The sequence below is a fragment of the Apus apus genome, chromosome 2 (genome assembly GCF_020740795.1).
Source record: "Apus apus isolate bApuApu2 chromosome 2, bApuApu2.pri.cur, whole genome shotgun sequence".
Classification (NCBI taxonomy): Eukaryota; Metazoa; Chordata; class Aves; order Apodiformes; family Apodidae; genus Apus; species Apus apus.
The window spans coordinates 124,660,497-124,683,742 of record NC_067283.1 but is presented as its reverse complement, the minus strand read 5'-3'; the positions used below and the strand labels follow the sequence as shown (position 1 = coordinate 124,683,742).

Genomic DNA, 23,246 nt, shown 5'->3' with positions numbered 1-23,246 from the left:
TACCCTTTAATGTGCTTTTAATGGAAGCTAATCTTCAGGAAGCTAAACTTGCTGAAGTGAAAATTAGTTTGCTCTCCGTTAACAAAATGTTAATCTAAAAGAGTTTACATGAGTCTTAAATCCCAAAGTGTTAAAACCAAATTATGCTATACTTTGAAAGCTAATTATACAAAAGCATACAAAAAGAAAACATCAGAGTATTATTACAATATCTCTCTATATATAATATGTGCAAAATTCAATATACAAGCTTCTTGTTACTCATCCTTTAAAAAAAAAAAAATGTAAACCTTAACTTATTTAAACCAGTATAAGTAGTTTGACGTTACTCCTGGGAAACAAAGATTGTCAGTACAAGAACCTCCATAGCTTGGAGGGCAAGCAGAACACGGGACTCCTACTTTATATGGTGCTTCTCCAATCCAGTTCCCCCTGAAAATAAAAACAGAAAAAGAATGCTTTTGAATTTCAGAGAGATTGAAAAAGAATCATTAAATCATACTTGGTTTGAGTTATTAAATTTAATGTATTCAGTGATATTCGATAAATGCTTTGTTACTGAAAACATAATTTAATGTATTTCTGCAGGTTACTGACAAACATTGATCTACCAATGCCCAAATACCAGCAGGAGAGTGACTACATCATCCCAGGCCAGTGGTCCATTCCATATCCTTTAGTGACTGTGATGAAGTTCCACTCTACTTGTTTTTGCTACAGCCAGGTGATTTTTGACCCGCCAAGCCTGGGGCAGATTATTTTTTACCAGGGGGCTGTATTTATCAGAAATTAACAACTTAAGCATTGATGTAAGGCTTTCCTTGAGCACTTTTCTGGCTGGCAGTTATCTTAAAATGCTTGGTTTTGTAGGGTGGAAAAGCAAACTGAGTAAAATCTTATTCTCGTGTTGCATTGCCCAAAGTCCATGTTGTGAAGCTCTGAGGCTGAATTCATAGTCGAAGAAAAGGGTAGATGAAAAGTATTCACTCCAGTAATGTATTAAAAAGAACTGGATTTGGGCATTTGTAGCGGTCTCATAGGTGTTAAAGGAAGGAGGAGGAGGGCTCCCATCTGGTGAACAAAGCTGTGTAATAGAGCCTGGGGAGAAAGGGGTACAAGTCTGGAGAGTGATCATGTGAAAAGAGGTAATTTTGAAAGATCTAGGAACATCTGAAAAACCCATCCAGACTTTTAGGTGCTCATATAAACCTCAAGCTTTTAGACAGTCATGTAATACTCATGATGTAGGCAGAAAGAAAGTTAAAATTAGATTTTTATTTAAATACTATGTCTCACTGAGCAGAGAACTTTCCTCTAGCTTGCATGTGATGTGATATAGCAGTGAGTAATGCAATTATTTATGAAACATTTTCTCATTCCTCACCTCCCAGCCAATAATATTGTCTCAAAAGCCTTGGTCTGGGTTTTGCCTTGGAAGAAAGTAGGAATCTCTCAAATAATTTGTTCATTCCTAGTTCTCTTCCAAATGGGTACAGCAGACTGAATGCTCAGGAAATATATTTAGTTTGATAACAGATACGGAACTCCAGAAAGAATTTGGTGAAAGCTGATTTCTGTGTTTTTTTCTATACAATGCATGGCTGGTTTGTGGAGTCCATTAGATAACCAGGGGCAGGGCCTTACTAAATTTTGCAGTTATCCTCCTTAATTTTTTTTCCCTTATTTTTCAGCATTATAGCATGGCAGCAGTGAAAATCATTGGAATTCTAAATTCTAAATCTGCTGAATTCCAGTCTTAATAATTGAGGTTGGGGCTGTAATATTCCCTGCCTTCTTCTTTGGAGGCTTTTCTCCTGTGCTGGTTCCTCAGAAGGACACAGCCTTTGTTGACTGGCAAGGAGACTTCTGCATGTGTGCCAAAGAACTATAAGCCAAACATCATTAACTCAATTTAATTAATTCTTAGGAATATAACACTAAGCCAGGTAAGACCACTCAATATCCTTTTTGGGGTTGTGCAAGAAGTAAATGTGAAAATCCTGATTCCAATACCTATGAATCAAAGCTCTGCTCAAAATCTCATACAGAGAAGAAGCCTGTAACTCCAGGCCTTGGTTTACTGTTTGAGAAACAATGGGATCTTTAGACTGCAAAAAGATAAAATGTCATAAATGCATTGCTAATTGATATGCAAACAATGCATCAGTTTTCAGTAATGGCTAATGTGTAAAACCATTATTTTCCTACATATGAACATGAGAGGTGTATTCTAGGAAGGCTGTAATTTTAAATTTATTTATCTTTTCAAATGGAGATATACAAAAATATTATTTGGATTTCTCTTATAAACTTTGATTTCACTTTGTCCTTATTGTGAAGCTAAAAGTCAGATACAGTTTTTGCTGCCTCATCTTTGTTCCTCACATTCACTTTTTACCACCCTTTTCTAGTAAATATTAAAGACAGAAGGGCAGAGCAAATCTCCTTGATTTACAAAGGCAGTTTTTTTCCAAGTCAGTTTTCTTACTAAACCCTATCTTTTTTTAAGTTGCAAAAACTTTAAAAATTCTTTTATCCCTGTAACAACTAGAATGACATATTCTTGCATATTCTTTACCACAAATGGACCTCTGCCACTGAGAATTTATGGGAAACATGCTCAATTAATTATACTTACATTCCTATATAGAGCCATGGCTTTGACTAATATTATACAGTCAGAGAAACCAGCCATTTACACTGTCCGTGCTGCTTTTGAAGCAGTCCAAACTGGCCCAAACCAGACCTCAAATCAAAGCTCTCCCAGAGTCACATTTTATTGATTAATTCTGCACCCAGATGGAAGTTTGGGAAATGCTGGGGGAAAAAAATAATTTCTTCATTTCAACCTAAAACAGATCTCTGCACAGCTACCAGTTGTAGGTCCACCTCTGGGTGTCTATGATCTATATTTTGAAGGACCCTAATATGAAAGGCAAGATGAGATTTGTAGACACTGAATTTAGGTAGATGGACTTGGTAGGAAAATTATGCTATGGACGTCATTATGTAGCATGGTCAGAAGCAAAGGCATCTTGTGGGCAACAACATGTTCAAGGGCCTGATCTACAATGGGATTGCTCACCTGAGGAAATCTAGCTCACAGTAAGTATACATAACAAAGTGAAGAAATAGGGAATAGAGAGTAAAGTGGAGTCAGCACAAAGGATTTCCTCCTTGTATATATCAAAGTCATGCATTTGTTGTATGTACAGATGTGAAGTTAGAAGGAAGAAGCAGCCCACAGAACAAAGCACAAATAGAGGTCAATATGCAGAAAAAAGGATTAAGCAGCCCTATGAGAGGACCAAAACATGTACAAAGTATAAAAATAAATGAAAAAAAAAATATTAAAAGAAAGGAACTCACTTTGGGGCATAGTTGCATACCAAGTAAACAGCTCGTCGCCATACAGATCCCCAGACGTTCATGTTGTGGCATGTGTGGATGGCGCAGCCTATACGATTGGAAGTGGCCCAAACCATCTGAATAAATATTTGTTATTGGTGAAGTCCAAATTGAAAAGAAATATATATATATATATACACATATACATTTATTTGAGAGAGAGCTATAAATAAATCACAGAAAAGTCCAGCTTTGGACAGTAGATTTTGAATAGAAGAATGTAATTCATATAACCTGTGTGTAATGGGTGCACATGGGTCCATAACATCGCATGGGGCACCTGGGGTTGCAATCCTGAGGGTAAGGGAAAGCATAATCCTTCACTTCATCATACCATGGTTTTACCAGCTGGAGAATAGATCGATACCTGGGTTTGTTTAAAATAGAGACAGAAAAACATGCCATTTTAGATTTAGATATTTAAAAATTTTCTGCTGCTTATCCCTCTGATGCAAGTCACCTACATAAGCAGTTCTCTATGCGACACTAGGGGCACAGCATTAAGCAATAATACTCTTAAGCCAAATGAACATAGATGGATATCAATAATAGCCAGAATACTGGATAACACTTGCATCAGTCTAAGATCTGGATCTTAAAGGCTGTTCAAAGGCTGAAAAATTAACTGTGTTGTACAGTATCTGCCTACCTTCCAGTTCTTACGGACAGGTTCTGGCCCAAGAATCTCAGTAAGTAGGAAGGCCCATGGTCCCAAATGCATGTAGCAGCCCAAGCCTCTGCAGATTTGGCAAGAGTTTCATCCCAAACCTGAAAAAATACAATTTCCTCAGCAGTAGAACAGAAAGAACAAATAGTGATCACAGTGCAAGAACACAAGAAACAAATATTTTAAGTCATAAATATGCTATCATAACACATCAGAGCTTTAACTAGGCAGAGAGCTCTTGAATTCAGAAAAGTGTGGTTCAGTATATACAGGACCTAGCAGGATTTGCCCTATATCTGGACAGAATTCCCGCCCACATCACCAAAGGATGCCAAGTATTCAGATCTCTCTTTCTTCTGGAGAAGCCCTTCACTGACCAGGCATCCTCCTACCATTTTCCTTTCTGTGTTGATGAGATCCATGTGTGGAGAGTGAATTGTTGGATGGGATTCAGATAAAAGGTCAAAGCAAAGGAGAGGCACATGGGGAATAACAATTCGGCACAGGTATTACATACCTTACAAAACCTGAATGCATTTGAAATAGGATCTCAGGAGTATCTACAGTGAGAGTGTGTGTGGCAGCTTTTCCTAGTTGAGGCCACAAGGTCAAGAAAAGGGATTTCACAAAGGCAAAGACTACGGATAGTTTCCAGGTGCAGTGTGAATTTCACTACTTTATTCTGCAGGGGGGCTAACACTGCTCCTTGCCTGGAATAAAACTGTAACAGCACTGTAAGACTGCTATTTTTTATTTCTTAAGTTCTCCTCCAATGATAGGAACATGACAAGTGAACTTAAACACTTCTGCTCGCTTACATGCTTGATTTGTAGTTCTGCTGTTTTCTTCACAGTAAATAGGCTGGTGTGAGCAATAACAGAGATATCAGCAATAGAAATTACTGCACTGCTGGAACTCCAGATAAATAATATCTTCACTGTTATATTACCAGTACACACAAATCCTAGTGTATCTTAGTGTTTACATGATACCCAAGTAGGCCGTAGATCCTGCATATTTTGAATACCCCAACTGGAGTGGTTTGATGCAGGACAGTTTTAGTGAATTGCAGGTTAAAAAGCAGGAATGGAATGTGGTAAAATTGCCTACCCAGCCCTTTGCAGCTTTTAAACACAACCCCAAACTCATAAATCTTGAGTGGCTATGAAATAAAGAGTATGCTCTCTGAGGTATGAAATAAGAGGCAAAGTCAGAAATAAACTTATCAAAGGATAAGGTGGACCACATCATAAATATTTTCTGTACTATGAGCTAATACTGATTTCTAACACTGAATGTACAAGTTTTCTTTTGCAAACATGCTGAATAAAAGGCTGACCACAGATTAGGGACAAGGACAGTAATTCATGCACTGACTGCTGGGTAGTTTGTGAAATTCTTTAAGTATACAGGACAAAAAATAGTAAATTTTATAAAATTGCTATATCATTGAACCAAGATTTTGCTAATATCGAGTGGGTGAGGTACCTCCCAGACTACAGCTGAGGAAATGCAACAGAGATCAATATGAACTACTAACACAAATTATCTTCCATTCAAGTGGTCTTCCATTTATCTTAGGAAAGTAAGATGGATGGTGCTTAAAGAAGATTTATTTTACACTTGTTCATAAAATGTCCTAGAAAGAAAGTCTAAGCAAATTGTCAGTAAAAGAACAAAACAGAGAAGTGTCAGAAAGAGGCATGCTAAGAAAGAATGGCCTTTAAGCCAGGGAATAGTTTGACTTCAGCTCTGAAAAATGAAGGGAGTTTCTTGGAGGAGTTAAGAGATAAGTCTATAACTTGGGAAGAGAAGGCTAAGCTGGGATACAAGAGAGGGAACCCAGGGCTGCTATCGCGCCATCCAAAATACAGAAAATGCTCCAGGTCCCAAGAGGAACAACACTGTGCATTTGTTCTGCTTTGTATTTTTGACATTAAGCTAATTAACTGCATGTGGCCAGTGTACAAATAACCCTTTATAATCGCTCTGGTACATCAGTGGTACCAAAAAGAGGTCTTACAGAGGAGACAACAGCAGGTTCAAGCACAAAAGTGTGCCTGGGAAGCGTGCCGGAGAGGCCAGGGCCACAGTGAATGCTGGGAGCCTGCCCAGGCCCAGGGGAATGGAGGAGCACATGGAACCAGTGTGTGGGTCCAAACACAGCTGTCTGGTGTGCATCCATGCGGGGCAGCTTCGCCAGGACTATGACACCCCATAAACACCCTCCTTTGCTGGGATTAATCATGCTTCTGGCACGAGTGCTCCCTGCCAGGAGGCTGAACATGAGGTTTGCGTGCTTGCTCCCAAGTGACCTGGCTGCAGTCCCACAATAATCTAAATGTGTACTGTATTTGCACAAATAGCACCGAGATCCTGATTTCCACCCAGCATATTTTTGCTTACTAAATTGCCTCACCAAATAGCATGTTAGGTGTTTGGAAGAAATGTGAAGACTGGATTAGGTTTTCACTATTAATGCCCTCTCTAAACTAGGCATTCCTCCTGCCTTGGACAGCGAGACCATTACTATTCCACTTTCCTTTTTCCTCAGCTTCATTTTCTGGTTCTCAGGAATCATCTGAGGCATCTGATTGGTAAAGTTTCAAAGGATTGATTCAAACTTAGTGAAAAGATAAGCATTACTGTGTTTTATAGTGCGCTTTGCTTTCCATTATCTAGTCACTCTTGACCACCCTATAGACACATGAAATTTTTGGCAAACACAAAGAGAGTGAGAAAATAATGACTGAATAAGAAATAAGGGGGAGGGGAGCATATGCAACATCTTCTAATTTCCTCCCTTCCTCCATTAGCAGGCTGGTGAAAAGCCCTTGCAGAGAGTTCCTCCTACCATGTAAATCATTTGTATATCATGGGATAAGACTAAGTGCTTTACCTTCCTTATTTATTTTATTTTATTTTTTTATTTTATTTTATTTTATTTTATTTCATTTTATTTTCCTAGAAGAAAAGGTGGTCTCAGGCTCTCTAGGACTAGCTTGAGATCATCTCCACTAGAAAAGGCAACTAATTAATATAGGCTGAAGCAGAAAAATTATCTTATAATGACCTAAAATCTTCTAAACTGTTAGAGACTGCACCAGTAGTTCACATCTTTCACAGGGTGTGATCCTCACATTTTTGAGATTTTTGAATCCACAAGGCTTCATTGGTGTACATAGATAAACAGAATACAAAGAAACAGAAAAATATCCTAAAAAGAGAAACTGAAGTAATTTGAAAGCCAGAGGGGCAGTTTCTGTATGAGGAAAAAACTAAAAACTTAAGGTAATTAGCAAAGAGTTTAAAATAACTTTGTGATAAACAAAATTATAAACTCTGAAATTATGGCCACCCCAGTGTTTCTATTAAACATGTTAGAGAAAGTTACCTGACATGAACACAAAATTGCAAAAGGAAAAAAAGAGGAAAGATTTGCATACACAGAAGGTCACGATTTGAAGAGGTGGCTCATCCTCAAATGCTAATCATGCAAACTCCCAGTGCCAAACTCTGTTCATTCTCTCCCTGGGGACAGCAAATCTTCATTTGCTATGTCATTAGTAGCTGGGGAAGCAGTCACCCTCCTTCCACCCAGTATAAAGACCCCCTCCCAAACTATCCAGGTAACTAATTTAATCTATCATGGAAACCCTCCCCACTTCTCAAGCAAGTCTGAGCAGCAGTACAGTTAAAGTGTCTCACTACACTTCCACTTGGCAACTTCAAGTGGACATCCTTTGGCCAATTTATTTTTCTTTCCTCAGTCAAAGATTATTTTCCTAGAAAGCTGTCTGACTGTCCTCTCTGCACTGCTCCCTGCAAAACAACGCTTTGCTTGAAAATTGTCCAGCAGACTGAATACAGGGAACAGGCCAGTGCTTATACACAGGGAGTTTCAACACCAGAGACCATTTTATGAGGCTTTATAAGGCAGCTCTGAGGTGTTCTCTGCACTCACACAGCACATGCTGGTTGAGAGTCAGGAATAAAATCTTATAATTAATAAAGTGACCAGGAATTTTGCCACTGATACCAGAATTTTGCACAACATTATTGTGTGGTTTTTTGTTTCACCCTGTGAACAAATACCAAAGTAAATTCTGTTATTCCCATAATGTATAATAAGCAATTGAGTGTACAACAAAGTATCTTTATTGTTGAATGAAATTTTTTGAAGCCCATAAAGTGAGCTCCTTTCCCAAGCTAAGTCTTTTAATGTTGTGGGTCACATTTCAGGTCAGCAGGGTGCCCTGGCAGCCAGGAGGGCCAACCATGTCCTGGGGTGCATCAAGCACAGCCTTGCCAGCCGGCCAAAGGAGGTGATTGTCCCAGTCTACTCTGCTCTGGTGCAGCCTCATCTTGAATACTGCATACAATTTTGGCACCACAATATAAAAAGGACATCAAGCTATTGGAGAGTGTCCAAAGGAGAGCCATGAGGATGGTGAAGGGTCTGGAAGGGATGACTTATGACAAGTGGCTGAGGTCACTTGGATTATTCAGCTTGGAGAAGAGAAGGCTGAGGGGTGACCTCATTGCAGTCTATGGCTTCCTCATGAGGGGAAAAGATGGGGCAGGTACTGATCTCTTCACTCCTGTGACCAGTGACAGGAGTCAGGGAAATGGCAGGAAGCTGAATCAGGGAAGGTTTAGGTTGGATATCAGGTAAAGATTTTTCACCCAGAGGGTGGTTGAGCACTGGAACAAGCTCCCCAGGGAAGTGGTCACAGCACCAAGCCTGCCTGAGTTCAAGAAGCACTTGGATGATGCTCTCAGGCACATGGTGTGACTCTTGGGGTGCCCTACACAGGGACAGGATTTAGATTCAATGATCCTGATGGGTCCCTTCCAACTCAGCATATTCTATGATTCTCTTGTATCCTCCCTTTCTATAACTAATAATAAAGACTATTACTTTTCTTTCTCAATCACATGTCTTAGGGTTTCCTATTCCTTTATAGAGAAATTTTTAAACATTTTGTAAAAAGAGAGGAGAAAGAAGGTTTCCTTACACTGTCAAGGCCTTCTCTCCTATTCTGAGTGACAAAAAAATGAGTTCTGGGATGTTATAGACCATCCAGAGAGTCACTAGCTAAGTCAAGAAAGGAAAAGACAAATGTCTTGGATCTTCCCATAGACCCTCAATAGATGCTTTTCTTAAAACAGCAAATTATGTGTACCAGAAAATATTAATTACATACTCCCATTTCTTCAAGAAGATATCTTCTCACTATTTGAAAAATAAGCAGAATTTCAAGTTTTCAGAATTTTAAAATGGAAAAAATATCTGGCTGCTCTATAAATATCCAAATGGGCATCTGTTTCTATTATATATCTTTAACACATTTTCAAAGAAAAAGAGAAAGACAATTCATATTTTTCACTTTCTATGTTGCTGATATTTAGCCTCAGATTTATGAACTGACAGATAAATTCTGCAAAACATGCTGTGATGTTTTGGGTTTTTTTCCCACATAAAGCAATTACTGGCTTCTCCCAAAGCCATCAGTAAGATCTGTCAACACTTTTACTGCATTTAGTTTCCTTTAGAGTGAATTTACATTGTCTTTTTCTGATGACTCACTACTTCAAAAGTAAAAATAAAGTACATGCAGATAAAATGTTTATTTCAGCTTTCTTACAGGTAGACAAAAAGGACTGATTCCAGTAGTAGAGTACTTCCCAAGCAAAATGCATACTTAAACCAGTAATATCGTTAGAGCTGAAAAGATTAATTGAAAACTAACCTTTCAGTGGCCTCCACTAAAGATGCCACACCTGAGAAAGAACTAGTGATACCCTCACCTGGACTTGTATCCCTTTATAAATTGTTCTTAAAGTTCAGAATGTGGAAGAAGAGAAAGTTAAGATCCGTTATTTCCAGCAAATATGGTGAAGAAGAAAAAAGATCAACCTACCCTTTGGTAGCTTGGTTCTTTATTATGCAACATGTGGGGATGGGGACTACCATTTAGCCAAGGATGACTTTTCATGAGGAAGCTGAAACATTTTTAATTTTTCCCCTAATTTCTTGATTTTCAGAGACAAAAATTAATTTCTTTATAGATGAATTGATACTTTCCCTGAAGTTCAGAATGCATATTTCCAGTGACAAAAGAAAATATCTGACATTATTGTTAAACCTTTACACATGTTTTGCTGTATGAGGTACATCACAACCAAAGCAAACTCTCTGTGGGTAAGGTTATTAGTGGTGACAGGTGGCAAGTATTTGTGATCTAAAAACAAAGTGAGCAGAATACACAATGATACACTGTATTGTTTCTCTCATTGTGTGGCTGTGTGTACACTGAATGCTTTTATAAGTGTTTAACTCTACAGACACCATTGTCACAAAGAAAACCTGAAAAAAAGGAGAAGCAGGAGCACTCCTTCCCTGAGACTATCTCCCGACAGACTGCATAGCTAGGAGAGTTGTGTTTTAAACCTGAGAACCTACAGAGACTTCATTCAAGCAATGGAGAACTGCACTTCCATTCTTCTTTTGACATAATAATGCTTAATCTTTCCCAGCTCAGTTCAATTGCCAGCAGCAAGGAAGCTCCCTTCACTTGCACAAGAGTAAAACAGAACTTCACCAGATCATTGCTTTGAACATGAAAGACCAGCAGCAGTTCTCAGTACTTTATAGTTTGGTTTTGGTGGTTGTTTTTGTTTGCTTGCTTGATTGTTTTTTTGATACGACATACCAGCTAGGATAATATTCTGCATATTTCTCAGTGGCAAAGCAAGTACATTAAGATAAACCTACACATCCCAGTCACTCCCTACCCTCCTACGAATTCCCTGTGTCCATCAGGTGATGTAACACCATGCTGCCTGTAACACCATGACAGCCATGGTGTGAGTGAGCCCGTCAGCTGGCTGCCACCAACAGTGCAGCAGGAATGACAAGCACCAGGTTAAGGTCTGAACACAAATTCAGAGCAAAAAGGTGCAGTATGCTGTTTTAGTCACTCTCTTCTTCAACAGCTTCTTTGTACAACTGAAGTTATGTGATAAGATTGTGCAGGAAATGTTGGGATATGCAATTTGAATACAGTCGCATGGCAACACTGTCACATTTTGCAGTAAGAGAAAGGCCCTTTTTTTGCCAGTTTTGGCATCTCGTTTGTGGTCTCATACTAAAATCTTCAGAATGTTATTTGGCACAAAAAAATCCACAGTGGCTCCTACACAACTCACAAAGGTGGCCAATAGGACCTTCTTTTAGCAGTGATCAATCAAAAAATTAACCTTTCTACCTCCAACTTCCAGATTTTTTCTCCATTAGCCTTGTGCTTTCACTTGTCAGCTCAGCTGAAGATCAGAAGTTCTTACTTCCAGAATGGCAGCAAGTGGCAATGACGGAAACCTCAATTCAATCGATTTCTTCCTGTGAGAAAAACGTTGGGAATGAAATCCAAGGGATGAAATCCGACATCTCTGGCCCATCTGTGCAGCTGCACTCCACAGCTGCTAGTGCAAGTCCCGGAGAGGATTAGCAGATGTAGGCTGCTACCCTCCAAGGTGCAGATCTTGTCCTCATGGTCATTCAGCCGTGCAGCCTTGCACCGGCCATACCACCAGCACATGCAGGGGCTGTTTCTCAGAAATCCCACAGCAGCCTGAAGGGGTCCCTTGCACAACTTCTCCCCTTCTCTTCTATTCAGTGGAACCTGTAGCATTTTCAGGTGCAGAGAGTTTTTGTAGGACCTCCCACCACGTCCACTACCCCAAATCTGGCACAAAGCTTAACCAAACAACCCACCAGCCCCTCTGCCTGCATGCTTTTTCAGCAGAGCGACTGAAAGAGTCTCGTCTCTTGGTCTTCACTTTTTCAATACATACTGTGTGATGAAAACATGAGCTCATTGGAATTTATAGACAGATTTGGCAAACTTTATATATTTATTTGGGCTCTGAGATCATTTGGATTCTAGGCGCTCTCTCTCTCTAAGAATATGAATACATTTTGCTCTCAACTGCCACCTGTTAGAAATCTTACTGTGCATACTGTAATTGGTGCCTACCACATGTACAAGTCCTTTCCCAAATACATTAGGTACTCATTAGAAAGTTCACACAGAAAATTGCCAAAGTCTACCCTCCAGAGAAAAAAAAATCTTGATGGGAGTTGCAGTTCTGTACTTCATTCTTTTGCAAATAAATAGAGGGTTAATACATCAAGCTGCTTGTCAAATACTCCACTGCAACTCAAAGCAAAATTGCGCAATGTTTTCTAGTCAATTTACTCTCATATATCCAAACCTCCAAGCATCTGATTCACACTTCTGAAGGGCTCTGTATTAGAAGGTCTGTCTTATAGTAATCGGGACACCGCCAGACAGATGTCCAAGAAACCTCATTGCCAGAAATTCTTTTCTTATGAAAATTCAAGCCTACCTTTTATACAGAAGTTTATATTCCTGGGTGTCTATTTGGTCCAAATTCAAACTCCTGTCGTTTGAAGCTTGACCACTATTAATAGTCAATTTGTTTCTTCTAAAGTTTGTCTGCATTTCTCTTCATGTTTGGCACCAGGCTTTTAAACAATAAGAAACAAAGAAAACTGGTAGGCTGTCAGATTTAATAATAACAAGCTTCCCTGATGCGCTATTATTTGTTTAGCTTTTGGAAAAGTCAAATATCAGAACTACATATCTTAAAATATTCAGTGCTTTCCTAACCTACTGCAAGATGTATTTTAGTTGGCGAGAGCTTATCTCAGAAGTGGTAACAAAATGGACCAAACTTTGTCTAGCTCCATGTCACCCTGACCACTGGTCATGAGCCTGAAGAGGAAGGTGTCTGACCTCTACCATTTATATGTGATCACAGCAAACCGTCCTTTGTCAAAACCAGGAAATTTGAATGAAAAATGTATTTCTTTTGTAGCATTTTGTTTGCATTCTACGTGGAAAAAAAAAAACAAACACACAAAAAAAACCCCAAACAAACCTGCTTTCTCTTTTTGCTGATAAACACTGACGTTTTTCATTAAAACAAAAATATCCTTAATTTCTTTAAAATTTTTCAAAGAAAATACTTATTATTTTCTAAGTAGCTCTAACTGAAAGATATGGCAGCATGACGAAAGAAAAAAATAACCACTTCTTCCTGCAGGATAAAGAACCATAGTTCTTTACTCTCAGAAGAAGAAAGCTGAATTTAAGATTATTTCTCTTATACAGATTAACAGATATCAGTGTACATATAGAGATGCAAAACCAGTTAATTGTTAGTTGAGTTAAAAAAGACCTCAAACCCCATCCTAGGGCAACTGCAGATGCATTCACAGCTGTAGGCGCCTATGCTGAAGACTGTATTCTGTGTACGAAAAGCAAACAAGTGGTTATCCTGGGGTTTCCATCTTTTGCTGTCTTCAGGATGCACATTCCCACAGACCTGAAAAGACTATTCTTCTTTTCAGACTTTCTTTTCAGGTACAGAAAGAGGATAAAAATGTTGAGAGGTTTAAGGTTACTATCATTTCCATTCATGTATGAAATGAATTACTGTGTACTTTGGATCAAGATTCTTGTGAAAAAATGCCCTGTCTCTGTTTTTAGCCAAGAAGTTCAAGAGGTGCTACATTTAATAATAAAGGAATGTCTAATTCTAAGGGCTCTGGGCAGGCTGCTTTTCTCTCTGAGACTTTAATAGGTTGTTTTTTGTTTGCTTAAACTCCTAGAAGGCTTTCTGCTAATATGAAATCTAAATAATGTAAATCTCTTCTAAAACACCAGTAAGATCAATGTTTTAAAATTCTTATGCATAAAACACTGGAAAGGAGCTTTAATACCAAAGCAAGTTTAACATAGTCACTCTTTATCACAATATTTATCAACAACAGTATTTTTGGGGAAGTTCTTCAGATTTTTCAAGGAGCACTTTCCAGGAAAGGTCGTTTCTGTTCAACCCCTTAACAGGTCTTCTGTCATTCACTCGGAACATAAATGATGTCTTTTGTACTTCATAGAGCTAGTATCCACTTTGATTTGACCCTAGATGAACTTCAGTTTAGTTAATGAGACTGAATGGGGATTCCTAGCCTTTTGTAGATTAAACTCTGCTAGAAAAATGAGCAGCATCCTGCATCTCACTGATAGCCACTAAGTAGGACAGTGGTGCAGAAAGAAGTAGATAAGTGCATGAACTCATCTGTGGGGCAAAAGAAAGCTAGGTAACCCTATTGTGCCAAAACTAGCAGAATAAGCTCCATCCACTCTTGCTTTCTTTCAGCTTGCTGGCAGTTGCTGTGTATTGACTCTGCTGCAGAAAAAGGCTGAATATGCTGTAAAATTACTTTGTCCTTTCAAAGGTGTCATGCAGACAGACACCCTTAACTGTAACCATGTAAGCCACATAAGTTCCTTCTGTTTTGTTTTGGGGTTTTTTTCTAGTTTTCTGAGAGGACTTACACTCCAGAATTCATTAGCCCATGATCTTCAGACATTCCTGGTGCTAGTTCATGGCACCAGGGAGAAGGGACATACTCAGCGGGCTAAAAAGAAGCAGAACTGGTAGAAGGAAGAAACTGGAACCAGTGAACACATTTCACCAGTACACCCCTTCACATTTCTTCTCACCTCCCTTGTGAATTCCCAGCACAGAACAAGCTAAAAGTCATGGAAAACTAGGATAGGCATATTACACTGGCTAAGATCCAAGCTTCTGGATATCTCTCCTCCCAGAAGACTGGAGTGGACTATACTTACATCTACTTTGTGCTCTGCCATGATGAAATGCAGGTTAAGATCTTTGTACCCTTTCACCACCTGATTACTTTTTTCAACTTTGACCAGGTATATAGGGTTTAAGAGAACAAGGCTATTCGAAGGAAAGTGTAGACTGCCAGTAACTCCTAGAGTAAATTGTCCATTGCATTATGGCACTTGTGTCTTTAAACATGCAGAGTTAGAATGATGGGTCTAATCTGCTTTGACATTTAAGGGTGCTGTCACTGATTTAACAAAAGAGCTGTAAATGGAGATCAAATGTAATTTATTCCAATATGCAGAAGTATTGTAAGACACGCACAAAGAAATTAAGGAAACATACGCATGTATGCATCTTATTGCCAAGAAAACTGTCAGTAAATACATAAAGGGCAATGTTTGAAATTAAAAGGGAGAGAAATTCTATTGGGGAGTTAAAAAGTGCATATAAAGATTAATTATCTAAGTTTTAGAGTCAAATATTTAACTTAGACATTTGGAAATAATTTATATTCCTAAGGCATAATATTTGCCAAGAGATGTGACTGAGACAGCATCACTATATGTGTTTAGGAGAAGACAAGATGAAAACCATATGTATTTAATGTAGAAGGAAGTCCTGCAACACGGAAGGGACAAACTATATGAATTAAGAGATCCAATCCAACCCATTAGATATAAATCTTGAAGGAACCAGCCCTTCAATCCTTACTTGCAGACATGGATGATTTCAGTGGGACCATGTATATGAGCCAGGGCAAACAATTCAAGAACAAAATGTCCTCTAAGATTTAGAATGATGTTTAAGAAACCGCATTGACAACAGTAAAAAATAGGTAAACAAGTTGAGAATCTTATTATCATCAGTGCTTTAAAATTGGAAAGAAAACCAAATTAACTCCCTTTTTCCATGTCCATATAAATAGCTTTAGGTATTAAATAAGACTTTGAAAAACTTGAAGTAGGTTGTGGTTTTTTATGTTACCCACCAACTATTGCAGGTCCACAGAGCATTGTTAAGATCACCTTGACAGCAAGAAAATGTCATGAAGACTTTAAAATTTACAAGTGAAATAATAAGGCAGTTATTTACATTTGTGACCATTAAGTGGACTATTTTCTTGCTTCTCAGATCTGACTTCGTAAGTTGCCTGCAGATCTTCATGGATAGGAAGCAAAGTCTCTAAATTCATCACCCCAGCAAAGGGGGTCACTCCTGGGCCAGAGATTGGACACATTTCCCCCATGACTCACATGGGCTCCCTCATAGAACTACAGTAGCTTCTTTTGGAAAATGATTACTTTTCTTTTAGAACAACAGTTCATTTCCTTTGTCCATTGTATCGTGGTGTTTAAAGTGGATTTACTACAAATTAATAGGCTCAGATTCTCCATTCCCTTCCAGATCCTCTGCCACCAGCTCATGAGAAACTATGTCACCACGAAATAATTCCTGAGTATCCAAACTAACTTGCTTCAGGATAGTCTGGGAAACTTTTACAACTTTGTGTCCTACAAAGTGACATGTTTAACAAGGGGCACATTTTCTCAAATACTAAAGTGCACTCATGCAATCACTGAACCAAAAGAATTGAAACCGTGTCAGAATATCTTAGAATCATAGAATGGTTTGGGCTGGGAGGGACCTTAAAGATCATCCATTTCCAATCCCCCTGAACAGGCAAGAACACCTTCCACTAGATCAGGTTGCTCAAAGCCCCGTCCAACCTGATGTTGAACACTTCCAAGGAAGGGGCACCCCAACTTCTCTGGGCAACCTGTTCCAGTGTCTCACCACCCTCACAGGAAATAGTTTATTCTTAATATGCAGTCAAAATCTACCGTCTTCCAGTCTGAAACCATTACCCCCCAACCTATCGCTACATGCCCTCGTCACAAGTCTCTCTCCAGGCTTTCTTCTGTACATAAGCAGACTCAAGTTTATATACAGCATTTTTCTGGTCTTAAAACCTTCAGACAACATTCCACAAATATTCAGTTTCATGTTTGTGAATACGCAATCCTGCTCCATCCATTATTCTTTGGACATATTATTGCCAGTCTATTAATGACCATATTGATCAGTACAGGGCTCAGGACTCATCATTGCAGAACCCCACTCTTCAAGCCAGTAATAAACTACTCTCACAGCTTGTCTTTTGGTATGGGTCTTAGGAAGTCAATGAGATCATTTTAGAGCCTCTTAACTAGAACAGATTTACCCACTTTGCCTATGGAAATGCCATGGAGAACAGTGTTCAATGCCCATTAAGGCTCAGCTATATCAGCTACTGCTTCTGGTTGGTGCATGTGAAACCTGCATACAGGAGCATGTCTGTATGTAAGCACCTGCTTAACCAGGTTTTGCATGCACACAGTGAAGTGGTTTACAACAAAGACAACATGAACTTCTTAAAAACTGGCCTCAAATAGGGATGATTATAGAGAAGGAAAAAATAATTATTCTCATAGGAACAGATATTTCATTAATCAATGTTTTGGGAGCTCAATGATTGTACCAATGCATAATAAACTACATGTTTTATGAGACTCAAATTTCAGCTGACAATATATTGCAAATCTTTACTGGCCTACCAAGTAGCTGAGTTGTTTCAGAATGGCAAAACAGGCCTCTGTAGTACAGAATTAGCATTCAGAAAAAGGGATCTGCTTTGTCACAGACTTTCCTGTATTTGCAGATTTACATACCTTCACACTAGGATGCTGCAAGCAATTCTACACCTCACTTCTTCTGAATCATGATTTTTATGGAACCTTTCTGCTTTGTCCAGAAAAAGCACACAAAGCCAACTTGATTATTTTAGCCCTCTGCCAGGTAAAAAGGATGGTGTGATATTTCTTTCTGCAGGTGTAGAATCAGTTTTTAGAGCACAAAAGAAGACTGAAGAATGAGTGTTAGGATGTAGAATGAAGGATATCATAAGAAGACACAAACTGAAAGAGGTCATTACTTCTACATTATAGGCCTGAAAGTTGTCTCCTTTCTCTTTCACTTTCCTTCACACAATGCACTGGCTCTGTATTTGTACTTGCAGAAAAACTTAACAATTGAAGGCATCAGCAACACCAGAACTAGAACCAAAAGGAGGACCTGATGCATAGGGGGTGTTAGTGTCCCAAGAGAAAGATTTCCCAAAGTCTAACTGACATAAGACACACCAGTTTCTTTCACAGGCAACTGATAGTAGAATGTCTCCCATTCTTGCTTTTGACTCCCCAGTTCTCCGCTTTCATTAGGAACTGCACACTACAAGATGTTGGAGCAGCACTTAGACCCACCTCTCCCAAAGAGAAATAAAACAGTCCCGCAGCTCTGTCACTGCAGTGTTCATCTGAACCTTCTTTACCTAACACATGTACATTCAGAGTGATTCTTTGAGACCCCTCATCTGAAGTCCTACAGCATACAAACTTTCCAGACAGCAGGTGCAGACACAGTCATGTCCAAGGAGTTCCAAGTACCTACAAACGCACTGAAGGTGTGAGAAGCAGACTGCAACAGGGGAAGGAACAGAATGTGTCAAGGAGAAAGGCCCAGAAACAGGTTGGGTGTGAAGAACTAGAATCACAAGAACCAACCTGTACAGCTAAAGCCCAGTTCTTACCAGTGGAGAAGAAAAAGCAAATGGAACTGTAGCAAACTGAGGATGTGATAGAGCAATTCACGAGAAGAACAGAGTTCCTAACACAATTAGGAAAAAAGAACCAAACACAATTGGACTGTCAACAGAGAAAAGATGAGAAAACATTTTCTGCTTCCAAACTGCTTAGTCCTTCTCTGCTTCAAAACACTCAATATTTCCACAATCTACTGCATCTGTAAATAATTCCAGCTCTTTAGTATGTGACATCCTTTCAAGTAATTGTTAGGGGAAATGGGAAAGGTCACTCTCATCACTGCCACTGCACATTTCCATAGTATTTAGGAGAGGAATACACACTCTGTAAGGTTCTTTCAAGCAGAGTACACCTCGTCTGCTGGTAATGACAATATGTTTGTCGTCTTATTTATGAAAATTAGTATTGAGTGACACAATATCTTTAATATATAACATCAGCAACCTCATGTCCCCATAAGACACAACATACACTGTGCCATATGATGAAACTGTAGAGACACCAACGAATGGACTAAGCAAATTCAGAAGGGCATTACTAATACCATGGTCCCCAGATGTGGTATGGCTTACAGCACCATGTCAACTTCAAGACTTTCTTAACAAAAGTTTTGTGTAGCCTCAGAGGTAAAAAGTTAAATAAGATGCTGCCATGGCTACAAAGCAGATGGCAGAGCAAGCTATGTGTGATGTTGCTCACTGGGCTTTTTTTGCTCTGTGAAGATACATGGGACACTCACAGACTAAATTCTGAAAAAGAACTGATGGCAAAAGGATTGGCTGTCACTCAGAGACCCCAGTTCAAGTTGCACTCTGGATCATCAGCTACACAGCTTGAGGTGCTGCTCTGAATTCTGAAGTATGAAGTCACTTTCAGACTGGGAAATCATAAGTAAAAGAAAGCTTTAGACCTTTCCCTTGAGAATACTGATGGAGCTGATGCTGATGGGAACACAGGTACATCCTGTGGCTGGTTGGTACTGGTAAAAGCACTCACTAGTCAGACAGGCAAGGTAAAGAACAGTATGTAAATAGCTGTAGAGCATGGCTTCAGTCTTGATTTTGTACCAAGCCTTGCACACTACCACTCGAGAGCAAAGATGCAGCAGAATACCCAATCAATACAGGTTAAATCTTGGCCATTTAAACATTGAGTGCATTAAAATAGATTCATCAAGGATGATTGCTTTCCCTTTTGAAGTTTTTTTGTTGTTGTTTTATTTTGGTTTGGGTTTTTTTTTTCTGAGCAGGCTAAGAACAATGCACTTACAGAACTCTTGGGAATATGACAGGGTGCTGGCTTCACTTAAGCAAACTGCAGGAGCACATTTCTAAAACACACAAGCCAAGGAAGGGCATGGTAGGCTGCCATTCCCTCAGACATTACAACAAAGTTTATTTATGCAGAATCAAAGGAAACATCAGCGGAGAGCACAGCAATGAAAATGATGACTGAGCTTGACTTCTGACCTTTCTGTTTTTATTATTTCTGACCTTTCCACTTAACCAAACTTCAAACTCAGCCTATGGTGTGGCAACAGGCCTTATCCTGCAACATTTTGAGTACACTCAGCATTTTGAGGTGCTGCTGGGATGCACTAAGCGGATTGTATGATCAAATCCAGATCTAGGTAACATCTGTGATAGAAAGATGTCCAAATTGTTAGTCACTAGCTGCTAAAAAGGAGTTGTTATTACTGCTGTCCCCCTTTTATGTCAAGCTGATGGGGTCTTGTTTCTCAAACCTGTTAACTGTCTGTTGTCATATAAGAAACTGTGTGACTTTAAGCAAATATTATGGTGCTGACACGACTTGTCTGTGCTTTCAAAACAGTGTCAATACCTTATTGAGAAGGTAAAAAAATGTTGCTTGGCCAACCTATGTTTAACATTAGAGGTCCACAGTAGGCATGAATTCAAAGTTGGAACACAAAATAGCTATGCTTTAGCTAGCAGTGCCAAGTATGAAATCACAGTGAATGAATAGCTTCTATCATACCTGCAGGAACAGATAATTCACATAATGAGTATTTGCCAATTGGGAGAAAAGGTGCCTGCCACAAATATAACATTGAAATCCTGTATACTAGAGAAACATTTAAAAGGGTCATTGCATTTGATGGAAAAATAAAAGTATTAGGGGCACACAAACAGTTTGTCATAAGTGAAATGCATAAGCATGAGACAAACAGTGCATCAGATTAATTACTTTGCAAGCACAGTTTTACCATATTGTCTATGTCTGAGAGAAAATTAGAAATGGTCATTGTCTGCCTTTTTGCATACATCAGGGCAAGGACTTTCAGGGTACTCCATAAAAGCTATGGGGCTACTAATGATTAGCACTTTAAACACATGCAATCACATGTTGTGATCACATGCTATTCTTCAGGCCAACAAGCAGTTAACTTACAAATTCATTTACTTGAGTCCCAGAATTTTCCTTGGGACTAGTCATCGAAATGAAAACTCAACAGAGCAAAGAGGTTCAGAGTTCAGTAGTTAGTTTCACTTGCTGAAGTTAATGCTGCTTAAAAAATTTAAGGAAAGAACATTTTAGCAAGAAGTAATAGTTAAAAATAATTTATCTACTTAAGTAAACCTTCACTCTTTGTTTAATAAAATGATATCAATGACTTACAGTTCGCTTTACTCTGAAATAAACAAAACTCACTTACCATATATTCCATGTTGGAAGCAGGTGGGAAGACTTTGCCTCTGACTTGATTATGATAATCAAGAATGGCAATCATGTCATTCTGTGAAATGTAGCGCTTCCGCCTGGCTTTGGGAATTTTTGCAGAGTCCAGATGAGCTGCCAAAGCTGTCTCAATGTCAGTGAAATTATTGTCTGACAGGAGTAGGTCAGTGGAGTTGGGTAACACTAATGCACTTGTTTCACAGAGAATGGAAAATAAGAAAGCACAACTGATTGCAGTGATTACTGTCATTTTGGGGCCAAAGAAGAAAGATAGGCCACAGACGTACTGTCCTTTAAGTCAGGGCAGCAGAAAACAGATCTGTAGAAGAAAAGATGTCAAAGATGTGATTCTGTACAACTGGGTAGCAAGACAAAGTGAACTGGCAGGCTGTGATCAGAAAAATTATTCTGTCTGTCAGCTCAATCATAAAAACAATCCAGATAGAATATGTGTTGATTAGAAATTTTCAAAAGCCATATGAAATGATAATAAATTGTTTCTACAAATACACCAAATGAAGTATCATTATACCATGAACTACACAACCAGAGCCAGCAGTATTCCTGAAATAGTGACAGTGTTATCACACACAATCATCCCAAAAAACACTATAAATCTTAAATGGGGAGACTGCAATAAACCTCACAGTATGTTTTCCACTGAAAATAAAAATTTATCCTAAGCTTTGCCTATTCATATGCATGGATTGTTTTGACACAATGTGGCACAGATTAACTAGTAGGCAAAAGACATCATAAAAAGCATGAAAGCATCTTAGAAACAGCATTCAAATCTTAACTTCAGCAAAATGTGATATGCATAGGTAAAACTGCATGCAAAGCAAACTTACTGAGCTGAAGGGCTTACCTCTGGTAATACCAAGAGAAAAAAAAAAGAATACAGTCTACTGTTCTCCCAGTATATATAGCACTCTCCTATATGATGATATGAACCTTTGTGAAAGGAGTGTCTCTTATTACAAACCCCCAAAGAACAGAAGTCTGCTGGTTTTGAAGCTTCTGGCCACAGGAGCTGCTAACAGCTTTTATATGTTACAGGCTGTTTGAGCCAGAACAGGCAGTTTCTCTAAAGGGCTCTGCGGAGCCAAAACGAGCGGGGAGGAGTTCTGCAGAGCACACAGACACTGATTGGGTGGCATCCCTGGACTGTAGGTGGTTTGGAGATCAGTCACACCCCCAGTTTCTATAGTACAAAGGGGCAACGTGCAAGACTCTCCTATTTTCGGTAATTCCTACCGGTTTTTTTTCTTTTTTTCTTTTTTTTTTTCCTTTTTTTTTTTTTTCTTTTCTTATTTTTCTTCCCCCTCCGTGTTTGGTTTTCCCCTCATTTCACGAGCATCATGCGGGCTTGGCAAACGTTATTTTACGCAGCTCCTCGAGCACCCAAGGAGCAGCATGAAGCGCAGAGACTCTGCAAACCCCCCGTTGCCCCAGGTCACAGGAGGCGGAACCCATGCAACACCGTCCCGTCCCGTCCCGTCCCGTCGCGGCCCTTCCCGCGGGGCAGGGGGAGGCGGCGGGCGACCCCCGGGCCGGGGCTGGCAGAGGGAGGCGGGGGCTCCTGGTCCTGCTCCTCCCTCCGCACCCTTCGGCCGCCCGCTTCGATCCCCCTTCCTCCTCCTCCCTCGCCTGCTCACCCTCGGCGGCACGGACACACAGGGCAGAAGCTGAAGGCAGGTTGTGGCTAGCCAGGATCAGTTACCTGAACGTCTGCCATGAGAAACTACGGGAGCAGCAGGACCGAGAGCTTTCGCCAGTGGCTGGGAGACATCTGTTTCACATTAACTGGTATATAGCTGGGATTCTTTAGGCACAGAATGGTCCAGCCACTCACACAGCAGAGCTCAGGGCATAACACTGAGGCCATGACGAAAGCTAGCAGAGAGAAGCAGCGGCAGCAGCAGCCAGCAATTGTGTGCTGGGGACAGGAGATGGGAGCAACACAATGTCAGGCTGATCCCCCACCAGGGCTACGCGACCTGGGGCAACCCGTAAAATGAAGCCCTTAAAAATGTAACGGCAACATTTTGCGACGTCATAAAGGAATGAGGAGAGAGAAATGCAACTGGTTTGAGGTTACACCA

General features: G+C 39.6%; 1 protein-coding gene across 1 annotated transcript; it reads right to left on the bottom strand.

Moving 5' to 3' along the window:
* On the bottom strand, positions 1 to 22,240 carry PI15 (peptidase inhibitor 15). Its single transcript, XM_051612046.1, has 6 exons — positions 22,010 to 22,240; positions 21,119 to 21,460; positions 4,058 to 4,176; positions 3,643 to 3,775; positions 3,370 to 3,485; positions 1 to 432 (listed from the first exon to the last, which is right to left on the bottom strand). Exons 2-6 carry the CDS (start codon positions 21,389 to 21,391, stop codon positions 297 to 299), a joined length of 777 nt encoding a protein of 258 aa, XP_051468006.1. The 5' UTR covers positions 21,392 to 21,460; positions 22,010 to 22,240; the 3' UTR covers positions 1 to 296.
* Between the last annotated feature and the right edge of the window lie 1,006 nt (positions 22,241 to 23,246).

Excerpts from the sequence above, each read along its gene's own strand:
- PI15 (XM_051612046.1), bottom strand. The coding sequence starts at position 21,391 with ATGACAGTAATCACTGCAATCAGTTGTGCTTTCTTATTTTCCATTCTC. Across the intron at positions 4,177-21,118 it reads CTTCCAACATGGAATATATG|GTTTGGGATGAAACTCTTGC; the intron begins GTAAGTGAGTTT and ends GTATTTTTTCAG. Across the intron at positions 3,486-3,642 it reads TGTGCACCCATTACACACAG|ATGGTTTGGGCCACTTCCAA; the intron begins GTTATATGAATT and ends ATATTTATTCAG.